At 41.6% G+C, this 15,198-nt stretch overlaps 1 protein-coding gene across 2 annotated transcripts; it reads right to left on the bottom strand.

The window, feature by feature from the left end:
* Positions 1 to 4,759: 4,759 nt before the first annotated feature.
* tmem161a (transmembrane protein 161A) lies at positions 4,760 to 14,130 on the bottom strand. 2 transcript variants are annotated; one of them, XM_011473537.3, is made up of 11 exons: positions 14,013 to 14,130; positions 13,595 to 13,698; positions 13,429 to 13,512; positions 11,294 to 11,388; positions 11,030 to 11,186; positions 10,683 to 10,898; positions 10,429 to 10,572; positions 10,246 to 10,359; positions 10,005 to 10,179; positions 8,145 to 8,241; positions 4,760 to 6,804 (listed from the first exon to the last, which is right to left on the bottom strand). In XM_011473537.3, exons 1-11 carry the CDS (start codon positions 14,013 to 14,015, stop codon positions 6,500 to 6,502), a joined length of 1,494 nt encoding a protein of 497 aa, XP_011471839.1. In that variant the 5' UTR covers positions 14,016 to 14,130; the 3' UTR covers positions 4,760 to 6,499. The 2 variants fall into 2 exon arrangements, with proteins under 2 accessions (XP_011471839.1, XP_004067794.1); XM_004067746.4 differs by having other exon boundaries at positions 11,294 to 11,385.
* Positions 14,131 to 15,198: the final 1,068 nt, after the last annotated feature.

The following is a 15,198-nucleotide window of genomic DNA, read 5'->3' as shown; positions in this document are numbered from 1 at the left end:
TGGGTCCAGACGATCCTGGCTCCAATGCCTTCTTAAAATGAGAAGATTGTAATTGTGCTGGTTCCTTTGTGAAAATGTATGTATTAATGCAAAAAGAGCTCCTCTGTTGACAACACTGTTGACATCCATTGCTAACGTTAGCTACTTCTGCAAACAACAAGCAACGTCGTTCACTGTACAGTACAATCCTGCGCATGCGGGTCAATTCTGGGTCATTTCACGGTCACACAGGAGATCACAAAAGTTCTCATTTAATTGGAAATGTGAACAGCCTTGCAAAAAATCAAATAAAAAAAAAATCGGAATTGAGCATTAAGCCCTGCAGTGTGAACGTAGCCATACACTGTCAAACTCCTGGAGGGGCGGCCTCCTGCTGGTTTTACAGAAATCCTGCCTTACCTGCATCAGGCATGTTTATCCAAAAAGGATAAAGAATAGTCTTTACTATTCAGAGAAATATCGGCATCAGCTATCTCAGACACTTCCTCATGCAAGGCCTTTTCATGAACAGAACAGTCGAGTTTATTTGCAGGGTAAAATGAAGAAACACAAATAGATTCTATTCAAGCTGTGACCTGTGGGCTATAGATACTTCACATATCCCTCAAAGCACTTAAAAAACAAAAAAAGAATAAAAAATCACATTTCATTTTCTGCAGTTCTGCAAAATCGATGTATTCATTTGTCTTGATGTCTGTTCTAAGGATTATCCTGCAGACCTGACTGTCTACCTGTCTTAGTGGTCATGATTGACAAAGAGTCCTGCTAAAACACCTTTGGCCTGCTGGACCAGTGTTACCATGTAGATGGGTCAGAACATTTTTGACTTCAAATGGAATAATAATCATTTTGACACTAGATTTGACAAAATATCAACTTTTATATGTACCAGTATATGGAAGATTAAGATTTGTTGCTAGTTTTAAAAAAAAATAATCATTTTTAGCAGTTCTGTTCATGTTAAGGATTTTTAGTTAGAAAAATCCCCAAAACAAAGTCTCAAAGTTGCCAAACTGTATAAAATATTTGGAAGTGAAGAATTTTCATTTGACCTTGGTAAAGCCTGTCTGTAACCCTTGTGCTATCCTAGGCACTTTAACATTGGGAGTTGGGTCATCTAGACCCACTAGACAGTGCTCTGAACCTTTTTTCTTCAATCATTTGTGGTCTTCACTGGTGTCCATGGATTACATGAAATCTTTCCACCTTTATCCACCTTTGTCATGGTAGGGAGAACACGTCAATGGAAGGGGCGGGTCCTCAAAGATAGCACAACAAAACTCCATGTTTAAATATTACTGACATTTGATTACCTTTTTTTTGTTGAAATGTTCACAATATCAACATTAGAAAACTGAGGTATTACAATACCAGAAGTGTTTGCTGTAACAAAGTGATGTCAGGCAGTAGTGATTACGTTTTTGTAAATATTTTACTCTTTACATGCCACAGAAAAAATCCGTTTCCAGCTTGTGTTAAAACTCATTTCTGGCATGAATTTTCTTTTAGGCTTAGTAGACACAAACAGTGATTTGGTTTTTGTTTTCCTTATCTACATTTCCTCTGCTTTTTTATGGTTTGTTTTGACTAGATGAACATTTTTTTAACCTCCTTTTGTTTTGTGTTTCAGTCCTTTTTAGACGCACAAAGCTTCTCTCTTCTGTTTTTTCTTTCCAAAGCAGAAATGAAATAATATAGGATTTATGGAATGCATTACATTTCTGAGGCGTCAATGTTGTAAACTAATAGATTACTTTTGAATTATAATTGCAATTAATTTGCATTGTGTTCCAGTTTCCAAATCACTTGAACAACAGTCTTCTGAACGGAGCAGAACCCAAACTATGTTGATTTCCAGTCTGTCAGGGGGGGCTCTGTATCCACTCACAGACTTGATTAGAAAGTACAGGGCGCCAAAAAAATCTATTGTTTTCCAATGATGTTGTTTTTCTATCAGCTATGAAACTGATGATGGAGGTCCAGTTTGTTTCAGCTAACTAAACAGTTTGACCTGTATCTGAGTTTTTTATGAGCAGAGTTTTTATTCAGCTGTATTTTGTGAGGCCTTTAAAATAAAATAAAATAAAAATTACTTGTTTATCTTGTGTGAATGACTTTTTATCATAAGTCAATTGCTGAAAAAGAGCCATTCTCTCGGTCCAATGTCTTTGGTGGGCTGATAGAATACTGTGAAGCTCTACTGTTTGTTTTACCTTTGAAAATACCGAACTCATTATGTCAGATAGCTCAAGTAAACAGCAGAAAGAGAACGGACCACTCTTATTACGGAAGAACTTAACATCCTAAAAAGACATTCTGTGTAAACTACAGACCCTTCCACTGCATCTGACAGTAACCTTGGCCTTCTCTGGGGCTCCAAGAGCATTTTCAGCCAACGGCGAAGAGGGAGGGAACATTGGAGCTGCAAGGATCATGGGCCATCCTTGCTGTTTGTCGCTTCCAAATAGGAAGACTCCACCACCACTAAGTAATCCTTGTGCTATCCTAGGCACTTTACCATTGGGAGTTGGGTCATCTGGACCCACTAGACAGTGCTCTGAACCTTTTTTCTTCAATGATTTGTGATCTTCACTGGTGTCCATGGATTACATGAAATCTTTCCACCTTTATCCACCTTTGTCATGGTAGGGAGAACACGTCAATGTAAGGGTGGGGTCATCTAAGATAGCACAAGGGTTAAATAAAAAATAAGCATGCACACATGGATCATATCAGACATGACTGTTGGTCTACCAACCACACAACACAGCCTGAGGCCTTCACTGCAGACACTCAGAAGCCCGGCGGGCTGCTTGTTAGCACCGACCTGCAGGAGAAAAGACCCACTCATGAGACGATGTAGCAAAAAGAAAACCAAATGAGACCACACTCCTGTGGACAGGACTGACCTTTATGGTTCCTGATCAGGCGTGGAAACCAAATATCCCCCACAAACAACTTTCATACCAGTATCCTCTCCAAGGTTTTGCTGTTACAAAGTTTGTCTCGTTTTGTACTTGTCCTGTCCAGTAAGTAATTAAACAAAAGAGCTGATGGACTCTTTTATGTTAGAAAGATGGTACTGTCAAAATAGGTTATGTACCTTAAACAGTTGTATCAATAAACCCCTTTTGGCTTTGAGCCTAAACTTTATTTTTATCATATATGAGTGTATTTCTTTTACGACCAGATGGAAGACAGAGTAAGATTAGAGATGGAGGTTGTGGGTACAAGAAATAAAAGAGGTGAGAAGTGGTTGGAGGATGATCAAGGAAATCACAAAGGTCGGGTCTTGTTTTTTTCCACAGCCCTTCTGCTGTACCTGAAGTCTGCGGTAGGTAGAGTACATTGGAAGGGGGTCAGAACACTACCCTGTGTAACTCCCACACCGCAGGTTAGAGTGCTGGACACACAGTCCCCGACTGTCTGGTAGTCCAGGACCCACTTAGCCTGGTTAGTGGGTCCTGGAATCGGCTGGATGGAGTTGCAAGAGGCGGAGAAATCGCACAGAACTGCAGAGGTTCTCCAGCTGGCCTCCTCCACTCCTACGCTGGTCCAGTAGGCGGACTTCAACAGATTCATTGCTGAGCTCACCCAGGGGTGCAGGTTCTCCAGCGGTTTTAGGAGGCGGGATGTGAGAGCCACCGGGCTGAAGCTGTTTGGCTCATTAGCCTGGGGTGATCTAGGTACTGGTACTACACAGGTGAACACAGGTGACCGCCTTTTCCAAACTGTGGCTCAACGTCTGTCCAGCTATGTGGCGTTCAGGCCAGCGCAGTCGTTTAGAATATTCAGGTTATGTGACCCGGACTCCTTTTTTAGGTGTCCTATCACTTTTTAAAGGACAGCCTGCAGCCAATCAGAATCCAGTCTTCACTAGGACCATGGGGTGAAATAAACCCACCAGCTGGAGATTGTTGATTGTTAGTAGTTTTAAGCTCATTAGCTAAACATTTTTCAGATTGGAGTTTTTGTTTGTTTATTGATTATATAATTTTAATGAAACTATCCTCAGATCTTCCGGAATGTGCTGTTGTACAGCAGCAGCATAAAGTTTGGAACTTTGATTTCTAATTCAAATAGAGCTGTGCTTTAGATGCTAAACGCTTGATTTTCTCTCATTGCTGTTATTCGTCGTCTCCCTAAAGGACACTTGGTCAAATGTTTGGAGGATTTGTTAATTCTTTGTTTTTTCGGATACTTTATTTATCCCTCAATGGGGAAATTCTTCTCCGCATTTGACCCATCCCCTGGGGGAGCGGTGAGCTGCAGCTGAGTTGCCCTTGGGGGGGGGGGTAACGTTAAGGGTCTTGCCTAAGGACCCTCACTGAGTGATGTTAACTGCTCGCCATTGGTATGGTAGTTGCCCCCAGTAAAATTGTTTCTTCCCCTCTGGGAATTGAACCCTGGATTCCTGCATGGCAGCCTCTCACCTTACCAACCGAGCTACTCAGCCAGTTAATTTGAATTCCAAGAAAGTTGCTCACTCTTTTCTTTAAAAAGAATTTAATAAACTCTTGGTTGTTTTTGTTTCAACCTCAAATTACATGTAGATTTACTTTGATTAAAACTCATTATTTCAAATGTATTCAACCTATTTATCAATTTCAAATATATTAAATACATTCCAAATATAGAAAAGGTTCCTGATTTCTACAGGGTCATCAGGTCCAGTCATGATTAAAGGAGGACGTTTTCAGGGGGCTGGGGTCAGAGGTCAGGACCCCACGCTGAGGCTAAACACAGCACTGACTCGACGTCAAACACAGCAAAGGTCTTTAATGCATCTACTCCGTCAGGAAAACTCAAGTAAAAGACGATGTCCAACAAAGGGCTCATGTTTATTCTGCCGCTCTTCAACACACCATGCACTGAAAAAAACAACACAAAACTGAAGCAAACTAAACAAAAGCCTTCAGCATCATTTTAGACCAAGGAAAACAATTTAACTGAAGAAGCAGTTTTTAAATATTCAGAGTTTTAAATAAAAACAGGTCAAAAAAGCAAGTTTAGTAAAATGTGAATGAAAGGGAGAGTCTGGAAAGAACATCCAGAGACAGAAATGTTGCATGTTTGCCATTGAGAGGAATCCACTACCTGCATAAAAACCAGACATTTCAAACAAGACAAACTCATCGGCTTCTGCAGACCCCGGGGTTAAACAGACACTCCAGTGCTTAACTTCAACAAATAACTTCAAACTCATAACACTCTCACCTCATTTGCAACTCAGTCAGCTCCCAATGAGAACAAAAATTTAAATTAGCACTCTTGAATCGGTTCTTTAAGAGAGACCAAGTCTCCCGTACAAAAAGTATGTACTATCATCCACCAACAACTATATCAAAGGTAGCATTCAAATGCAGCAGCAGCAGAGAAAACGGCTAAATGAAGCTGGATGGGGGGCTGGATGGGGGGCTGAAGGGGCCTGTAGAATAAAGTCAGATCAGCTAGTTTTTCAGCCTTTCAGCTCATCTCAGACTATCTGTAGTTGTAGTGGCGTCACAGGAGCACATCCTGCTGTTTTTATCATTAGACCATTGATAACAGTTTTGTCATCAACTGACTGTTAAGAGCAAATCAAACACATAATCAAAAACAATTATTGCAGTTCTTACTTCCAATTTTTACCTTTGTTTTTTTTTTTAATCCAGCCAATATCCAACAGTCCATTTGACATCATTAACGGCTAAAAGTATCTGGCAGGTTTAGCTTCAGGCAGAAGCGTCAGAAAACATCTGCACAGCTGGATGGATCATCTGTCCTGCAAGCTTTACACCGAAACATTTTTCCTGGTTTGAAGCAGAAAAAACCATGGTGAAGTATAGATTACCATGGATATTCATGTATTGCTGCCACATCCCAATTGATGTCTATTTGTACACGCTCCCACCACAGATTAAATCTCTTAAATCTATGGATTTAATAGAGTCTAAAGCCGTGTTTGTTACGATGCGACTCGTCTTTCTGCTACAAAGACCTCAGAAAAGAAAGCGTACATTTTCCTAAAATGCTATAGAATTGGCACAGACAATTTTGAATTTGAATTTTGTAAATCAGTAGAGGGTCAAGATTTCTGGAAAAGAATAAGGACAACAGATGAAACAGCAGCTGTTTGCATGAAGGAAATGAACTTCTTCATTCAACTCCTCTTTAAGATCAGAGTGAGACGTCGAAACTGCAATGACAGCCATGAAGACCCTCTGCGGTGGCAGAGGTCTGGGCCGTCCTGTAGGCTGCATCATGCTGGAACTCCCTGAACTTTAAGAGCAGAGATGTTCAGACGTGTACCTGACCGTGTAGAACCTCCTGTGTGAAACAAGCCCCAGCTGTTTTGGATATTTGTGTTGCTGTAGTCTGCTGGTGGAACTGCCTCTCTGACCACAGAGCTGCACAGAAAAGCAAACTTTGTCTGTTGTAGGATTTCCATAAAAGGCCTCTGTTTCTGCAGGAGGACACCCTCACAGCTGAAAAATGAGCCCACAGCCCCTCAGCTGCTCTAGTTCTGCATTAGATACTGGTGGAAGTAGATCCCAAACAAGGAGCTGATAACTTGGCAGGCAGCCACCCACCAGGTCAGGAAGGCAAAGAAACCGCGGAAGAAAAGTGGGGTAAGGACAGAACGTAGAGCCGTAAAGGTCTCCGACAGGCGAGCTGCTGTGGCCTGGATGTCTTCCTCCATGTCCTCCATCCCATCTTCATCTTCATCCACCCCACCGGACAGGACAGGTGCTGCTGTGGACATCACCAAGGCTGGAGTCACTCCAGGAGTCTCCTCGTTCCCCATTCCCCAGGAGAAGTCCCCTGAAAGCAAACAGTGATGGTCCATTATCAGCTAAAACACAGAATTCATTCAGGCTGTTTAAATGTTTACATTATGAGATACGAGTGTGAAACATTCGTACTACTGCTCTGTGTTCTTGAAAAGCTGACCTGACCTGACCTTTATTAGATTTAGAATGAAATAAAACTGACACTTATTTTTCTGGTTAATCAGCACAAAGTCATGAATTGATCAAAGTTAACTATTAATCCAAGTTTACATTTAAAAAAAATCCTCAAGCTAAACAACTTGAGGCATTAAAAGTCCTGCTGATTGAAATCTGTTTCATAAAGACACACTGCCTTAAAAATCGGATTCTGGTTTGGTATTTTCCACCTGTCCGCCAGAGCACCTGTCCGCCAGAGCACCTGTCCGCCAGAGCACCTGTCCGCCAGAGCACCTGTCCGCCAGAGCACCTGTGGAGCTGTGACGGTGTGGGATTTTTGATCACTGCTGTGATAAACCAGCAGGGGGCACAGTGTCGCGGTTGTGGGAATTCTGCGTTTCATAATTTTATTTTTAAGTTGTTTTAAACCTGTAAAGCTGCTGAATGAAAAGTGCTTCATAACTAGAGTTTGAATTTGAAAAATGTGTCACGCTGACTGTTGATTGGTCAAACAGGTCTAAGGTTTGAAAGCAGGTAGTCGAAGTCCCTTGAACAGAACTTTCTTTGACTAAGAGCGAGTAAATACTTCTGGTATTTCTGACACCACATTCCAGTTTAAAAATAAAACGGTATTTTGTCTCACTGGGATGACAGGGAGGTTTTTTGGCAGAAACTGTAGCCACAGTTACAGTTCAAGCTGCAGAGTGTTTCCTGAAGAAAAGTGAACTGTAACCTTTATGCTTTCAAAGAAAAGTTAATGAAATTGATTGAATCTCTGCTTCAGATTTCCATGGCAGCTCTACCAGTCAGGACCAAACAGCAAAACCTCAAAAAACTTTACAACTAAAAATCTCCATTATGATACTTTTTTCATACAATCAAAAAGGAATAAAAGCATCTTTTACTGCCCAACTGAGTCCAACTGAATCAAAGATCATTCTGAAGAAGTGTGATCTTTTACCGGGATGTTATAGTCTTTATTCATTCCTGAATAAACTGATGAGGACTAGAAAGACAAACCTGCTATTCTAATACAAACATGGTGTTTTACTGATTGCACACAAAGCTGTCCTGAGCTGGCTGCTGTCATCAAACTCTTGGCAGTGAATGTTTCAAACGGATGTGGTTTTCCTCCATTGGAACAGTCTGGATCAATGAAAATGTCTCCCAAAAAGAGCAGCTGGAATGACAGAGTTCAGGCTGTATTTGACTCACCCAGGGCTTTTAGTGAGAGAGTGGAGAAGAGGATGAGGAAAACAGGAACCAGATACTGAAGAGTAACTACAGTCAAGTAGCAAAATACTCGAGTAACCTACAGGAAACAAGAATGAGCAGTTAGGGTTTTATAATGCTGGTTATTGATACAATTGAAACAGAGAATATACGTACATCATTGATTGTGTATGAGACCTGGACTTAGTGCCCCTGTTCATCTTTATCACAATCAAGAATAGTTATTCTGACCAATAGAATGACTGAGAAACAACTGTTTATTTCTCTAAAGAAGTCTAGGAATTTTAGCGTCTTGGAGCCAGAATGTATTCCCTGCTTGGAACGCTGGAGGCGAGGAGTCAATCAGTCCAGTTCTCTTAAACAGTCAATGGTTAGAGCACATACTTTGGCCTTAAATTGGCTGGGTTTACATGGACAAAAGTAATCGGAATAAACGCCCGATCAGATTAAAAATGTGTCATGTAAACACAGCGTTAGGAATCCTCTGCCCCGATCAGACTCATGTGGATCAAAATTTCCTTTCGATCCAGATGGGTGGGTTATGCCGATTTTATTCCAATCGTGGGTCACTACTGCACAGGTTTTTATGTCACGCGTAGATGGTGTGACGCTCTAGAGGAGGCTTCGTGTGAATTCATGTTTCCAGCCGTGTCCAGACAAAACAAAGGCTGACGTTTTTCCCCTATATTTACATTCTGTCTAGATGCAGATTGCAGCTTTGAACACATTGATTTTAGGTTCATCCATGGATAAATGTTGTTGTTAGCACACAGCCTAACCCTAACCCTCCTTCTGGATCCTTTCTGCCAAGAATAAAGCATTCGCTGCACATATTTTAAAAAATAATGATCGAACTAGCAGCTAATAATAATCATAACAATAAAAGCACATTTAGAAGATCCTCTCTCTCTGTGCTGCAGCTTTATTGTTTACAACAGAACTCACTATTTCTTCTTCTACGGCTGTTTCCAGTATTTTAAACAGTTTTGCACATGTACATTTATTCTGACCAACAGTGTGGTGTATGTAAACGTTTTTTTTAATTTCATTAAGTTTTTCTGGGCCCATGCACACAGTTCAGTTCTAATCAGATCTTTGATCCGATCACAGATATTTGGCACATGGAACCACAGCGACTGTGATGTAAACCAGTGAGAACAGCCCCTTCCAAGAGGAGTCTGCACTGCCAGCAACGCCTGCAGGCTAACACACACACACACACACACACTTTCTCCATGGAGCTAGCGCTGATCAGCTAGACTCTTTCCTTTTAAATGCATAATACCATATATGATCCAATTGTGTCCCATTTCCAAAAACGCTGGGTCTAACAGGTGCTGGTTACTTTAGTGGCCGCGCTCCTTTGAGAGCCATAGTCTTGTCATGTGTGCAGAGGCAGGACCTTCTAATTTTAGGATCTCTGTTAGAAACATTAAGAACAGGGCAATTTTGCGAGGTCTGCCTCACATTTTACATTCTTTACAAAGAATGATTTGTATTTTCAGAGCAACATACTTTCACATGGTATTTCAAATTCTTTTAAAAGGAAATAAAACGTCTGTAAACCTAAAGATTGTAAGGGCAATTCTTTTCCTGTGGTGGATCTTAAGAGTCCATTCATGGTAGGCTGTCCAGCAATATCACAATGGAAGAAACGTGAAGGAAACATTTACTTTTGGCTACATGTGGGGTTCTTCTATGTTATCTCTTATGCGCTAACAATGTACTAGGTTACATTTTATTACAGTCTTCTACGTTTATTCCAACAGAAATGTGGAGAAGTTCAGGATTCTTCTAAAAAAGACGGATAAAGGAAGAACAGGAACAGTAAAGATGTTCGACCTTTCTCTGAATGTCAATAGCAGCAATGCGTCCCGCCTCCTTCTTCATCTGCTCCACCCATTTGTTAGCCAGGTTGAGGTAGGCCTGCAGGTGGTACCGTATCAGGCCCAGCCGCAGAGCACACAGCGCCACGATGATCCACAAGCGCATGCTGTCAAATGCGGCACTGGACACTCTGCAAAGTGGATAATATCAGGGAAAAGGGCTGCTTTAGTGCCTGTGGGCACACGCGTCCACTCACAGAGTGACAGAAGTCTTTCCCATCGGTGCGTTTGCCAGAAAGTCTCTAGCGATAGGCTTCACCCACAGGACCAAAACCACGACTGGAGACAAGAAACCCATGTGCAACAGGATCCTATAGGGACAGACAGACACTGGTAGAATCGATTTCCATACGTTATATCGTCTTCACGCTTCGACCTACTGGATTAAAGGGCGTTCTGAGTTCATCTGTACCGCATCCAGGTGAGTCTGAGCCAGACGCAGTCCAGGAAAAGCCAGTAGGGCACCGATGTACGCACACACAGCTGCCAGAAAGAGCTTGACGGTCAGCCTGGTCACAGGGATGCTGGTGCACAGGCCAAATCCAGCAGCACGTCACACAGACAAATACTGGTCAGCAAAGGCGGCTTTTATTTTACACACAACCATATACCATATAATCAAACAAATACTTACGACCACTCCGCATAGCCCTGCTGCTTGGCAAAGATTTCCAAGTTGTCAAACAGGCTGGAAAATCCGGACTCAAGGCCGAATTCCAAGTAGTCCTCCTTGACGACCAGCACAAGCATGGCCACAAGGAGAGAGAGGAAGCCAAAGGCCAGACACACGGAGCGCTCCCCCCCCTCCTCTGAGTGGAAGTAGTGGCTCATCAAAGTATGAAGGGTCTTTCTGAGCAGCTCAGGTTAAAGGTCGTCCTCTGAGTCTTTGTCCCGCCGAGTGACTGGTCATTTTAAAGCACCGGGAGGATTCAAGTGTGTGATCGTGTATCACAACATACACAATGTGGCTTTAAAGGATACAGACCAAAGACAACAATTAGGAGACACCACATGGCTCCAATGTTGACCTCTTTGCTGGCGTCTACTACGCTGTAATAACACTCAGTGAAGAGGAAGACTCCAACAGCGTAGACTGCAAAGTCAACCAGCCACTGGTACTCCAGGAAGAACCGCAGAACTGGAAGTACAAATGGTTAGAGGTTTCATTTCACAACAACAGGATAGTTGGAGAGCGTTTACAGTAGTTTTGTATATTTAGATTTTCAAAGGAAATCTGATTTTTACCCAGGGCATCCATCGCTTTGACGGGAGCTGTCTCCAGGTGCAGGTCGATGTCTTTGGGCACCGTGAGAGGTTTGCTCTCACCGTTTTGTTTTCTACTAACAACCATGAAAGACAAACATGACAACATCAAAGCTTGAGAGACAGACAGACAGATCTCATTGTAGCAAATGTTCTGGCTCTGTGTGGATTCCTTAACCAACATCTAAATGCAGGGCTCCAGACAGCGACCAAAATGTGGCATTTTGCGACCAAAATTTGAGAGTGTGCGACTATATTTTACACTCAGTCGCACATGTGCTACCAATAAATTTGCCTCCCCCACCCTCCGTATTTTTTATACATTAAACGTTGAAGGGGCACGTCAATGATCAATGAAATGAGCAATGAAATAATCAATGAGACGCGAGCGCACACACGCAGACAGACACACACTCGCACACATACTCATGAGACACGAGCACACTCTCGCGTTTCATTGAGTGATGCCTGAGGCGGCCAATGCGTGTGAGAAGAATAGGGAAAGTCACTGTAAGTGGCTAAAATGCGTAGAGGGGGAGGGGCCTAGAGATAATCGAGTGCGCGTAAACATCTGTGGGAAGGAAACGGAGACAAATATCATCACAACCTGATTTGTGCGTCTGAACTATGGGTAAGCGTAAGGAAGTTGTAGTCCTTAACATTCAATTTAGTTTTAATATGCCTCTCCCCCTAAGTATGATCAGTGATATTACATCTTTTATAATTATTTTAATGTTTTGTAATGGATGTAGCCTTTTTTTAATCATTTGGTATTTTAAATTATCTTGATTGATCACTGAACTACAAAAACCATCAGGACACATGTCCCATAATGCATTGTTTTGTAGTCTGTAGGGCAGCTTTCAGTCAGTTCAGTACTAAAATTCCAGCTGCGTTCGCTCAGGTTGGGGTCTTGCTTCCACCCCTTTCTCGTGATATTTTTGTGATGATTGACAGGTGATGTTAGAGAAAAAACAAAAATACACGTCTCACACCACGTGATCTGAACAGCGTTGAGTCCACCTGGGTGATCTCAAACTATTGTGCATCTTGGCTGCACCTATTTGGTGTCGTCAACATGAATTTCCATCCCCTAATGTTTACATACATTTAAGTGTTGTTTGTAACTGTGAAATGACCGAAAGGTTACTACGGTAATCACTTAGTTACTAAAAACTTTTTTTTTAATTATAAATGTATGGTATTTTTTTTACTATTTGTACTGTCATGACAGCGATGGTGCTGTCAGTTTACCTTGTATTTTCAAAAGTGCAGATTAAAATGTGACACTGAATTAGAAACAGCACATTGTAATTTCTGCATCTATTATTAAAGTATTTATTAGTAATACAGTGGAAATTAGTAGATTTGGTTAGCATGTTGATTTACGGTATGCGCCCCTAAATTTTCTGGTTGTGCCCCTAAAGTTTTCAGTTGGGGGCCACAGTGCTCCTAGTGAAAACAGTTAGTCTGGAGCCCTGAAATGGTACCTGTGCTTAAAGACCCACTCCAATAAAAATGTGTAGTTTTTTTTTCTTACGATGGAGGACATGTATAAAGAAAATTAAGCTCAGTGTTCCTGAATATTTCTATGTATTTAAATTGTGAATCAAAGCAGACGAATAAATGCCGTTTAGAAAGGTTGTAGCTGTTAAGAACAAACTACAATCTGAAGACCACCAGCTCCCTGCTCTGCTCTATTCTGATCACCCACCTGCAGACAAACAGATCCATGTTTTCCTGGTCTGAGCTGGAATCTGGATCAGATTCAGATCTGCACGGCTGCATAGCTCTGATAAGGATCACCATTTTTGTTGCAGCACTAATGTTAGGCTGGGGTTTTTGAGGGGCTGTAAGCTAGTGGGAGAGAATGTAAATAAAAGCAATAATGGCAGGCTTATTCTGCGCCATCAGTCCCGCCCACTAGAGGGGAATTTCTGATGAGCTCCTGCTGCTCTGCAGAGAACTAAGTCCTAGAATCCGATGCAGGTTTTTGGATTTTGAGTAAAAACTGCTTTAACATGACGAAAAGACCAATGGGAACACTTTGACAATGGATCAGACGGTGATCAGAGTGGGTCTTTAATGCAGTTGTTGTAAAGTCACTGAATTCCTACCTGTCTCTCCTGTTTTGCTTGGGCATCTGCTTCCCTGCCAGCGCACACAGTTCCCCCTCTGAAGGATGCTTGAACCTAAATAAACTGAGGGGATCCAAGTGTCAATCATCAGTGGGAGCAGCAGGAATGCAGGTCTGGCTGCACTGCAGCAGCAGGTGAGCCCTACCTTCCGTTACAGAGGAGCCAGCGAGCGAAGGAGAAGTGAGGAGCCATCCTCTGCATGATGCTAGCAGCCAGCAGGCTGACCACCAGCTGAACCCCCATCAGAGCCTCAGAGGAAACAAACAGCAAACTTTCAACAACAGCCCTGTGTGTATTAATACGCGCTGCAAAAGTAGTTCCAGCCTAAAATAACAACAAAATTACGCGCATTTAACGCCAAGACGTGGCATGCTGAAACCTTCTGCACAATGAATTGAACACAGCAAATGACTGCAAATCTAAATTTAGCCAAAACTCCAGCAGCAGCTGTCCGCCTGTTGGTACTAGTGTTAGCCGGAGCTAGCATCTACGGCTCCTGTGCGCGCGCGGGTCGACCCTGCGGTTCCTGCGGGAGTCAAGAGAAAACGTCACCGTTAACTCACCATTTCCTCTAGCAGGGCACGAGCTCACAGCTGTCTCGCGGCGTTCCTGGACATTCTTGAACGTCTTCTGAAAGTTACAGCGACTGACATGTGAGCGACCCGACCCGGATGTCGTTGTGACGTCATTACCTGCTTTCACGCGCTTCATTTTTTTTACAACAGTGAATAAGTATTTATTTAAAAAAAAAGAAGAGCGAAAAAAATTAAGAACGGACATAAATGGATTTAAATAGAGTTTTAAAACGAAATAAAAACTCATGAAGTTTTTACATTTTAACTACATCCATAAGACCATAGAAATACTCTATATATAAGCTGGGTGTTTCTATCTTAGAATTCTGGATAACATGCGGCTCCATTGAGTCTCCACTGTCACTTCAAATAAAAATTCTAAGAATTAAATATATTATGGAAGTTAGTTGTTTTACATCGGATGTATTTTGATGTTTGATTTGATTTGATTTGATTTGTTGAATTTAAGCATTGTAGTCGATACAAAAACAATCACAAAGATTGATCACACTCATTACAGAAATGATTAAATGCATAGATATATGAAAAACAGACAAATAAAAACAAAGTCACACTTAAATCACATTTACTTAATTAAAAATAGTGATCATTAACGGAAGTCAAAGAGAGCTTGATTTATTGCTTGAAAAGGAGCGGGAAGAAGCGAGTTTATATAATCCCACATAATAATATAATACCAACTACTGAGTAAATTCATTTTATAGTTTTACATCGTTTTTGTAATCCAGTTCTGATCTGATAGTTACAAAATCAGGAGCTCATTAATGATTGATTATCTTCAGAAAACATTCATTCATGATCCTCAGAAAGAATTCTTACATCTTTTCAGTAAACATTAATGATTCACACTTTAGGTAACTGAGATGTAATAATCATTTATTTTTAGAACACATAATCACATTAAACTAGTGATCATTGCTACACATTGCAGATCAAGTAAAGAAAATCAACATCTTATTGATTTTAATTTAAACGTTTCATACACAGGTTCTTGGGTAGGAAGAAGCAGGTAAGGAATCTTCACACTGGAGTAGATTTTTAAGGAAAACAGCATTATGGGCAGCAGTGGCTCAGGTAGTTGAGCATGATGGCCAATGATCGAAGACTCAGGGGTTTGATCCCCGCTCCCCCCAGTCAACTGTCGTTGTGTCCT

The sequence above is a fragment of the Oryzias latipes genome, chromosome 4 (genome assembly GCF_002234675.1).
Source record: "Oryzias latipes chromosome 4, ASM223467v1".
Classification (NCBI taxonomy): Eukaryota; Metazoa; Chordata; class Actinopteri; order Beloniformes; family Adrianichthyidae; genus Oryzias; species Oryzias latipes.
The sequence above is the reverse complement of the archived record's forward strand: the minus strand, read 5'-3'. Positions and strand labels throughout refer to the sequence as shown.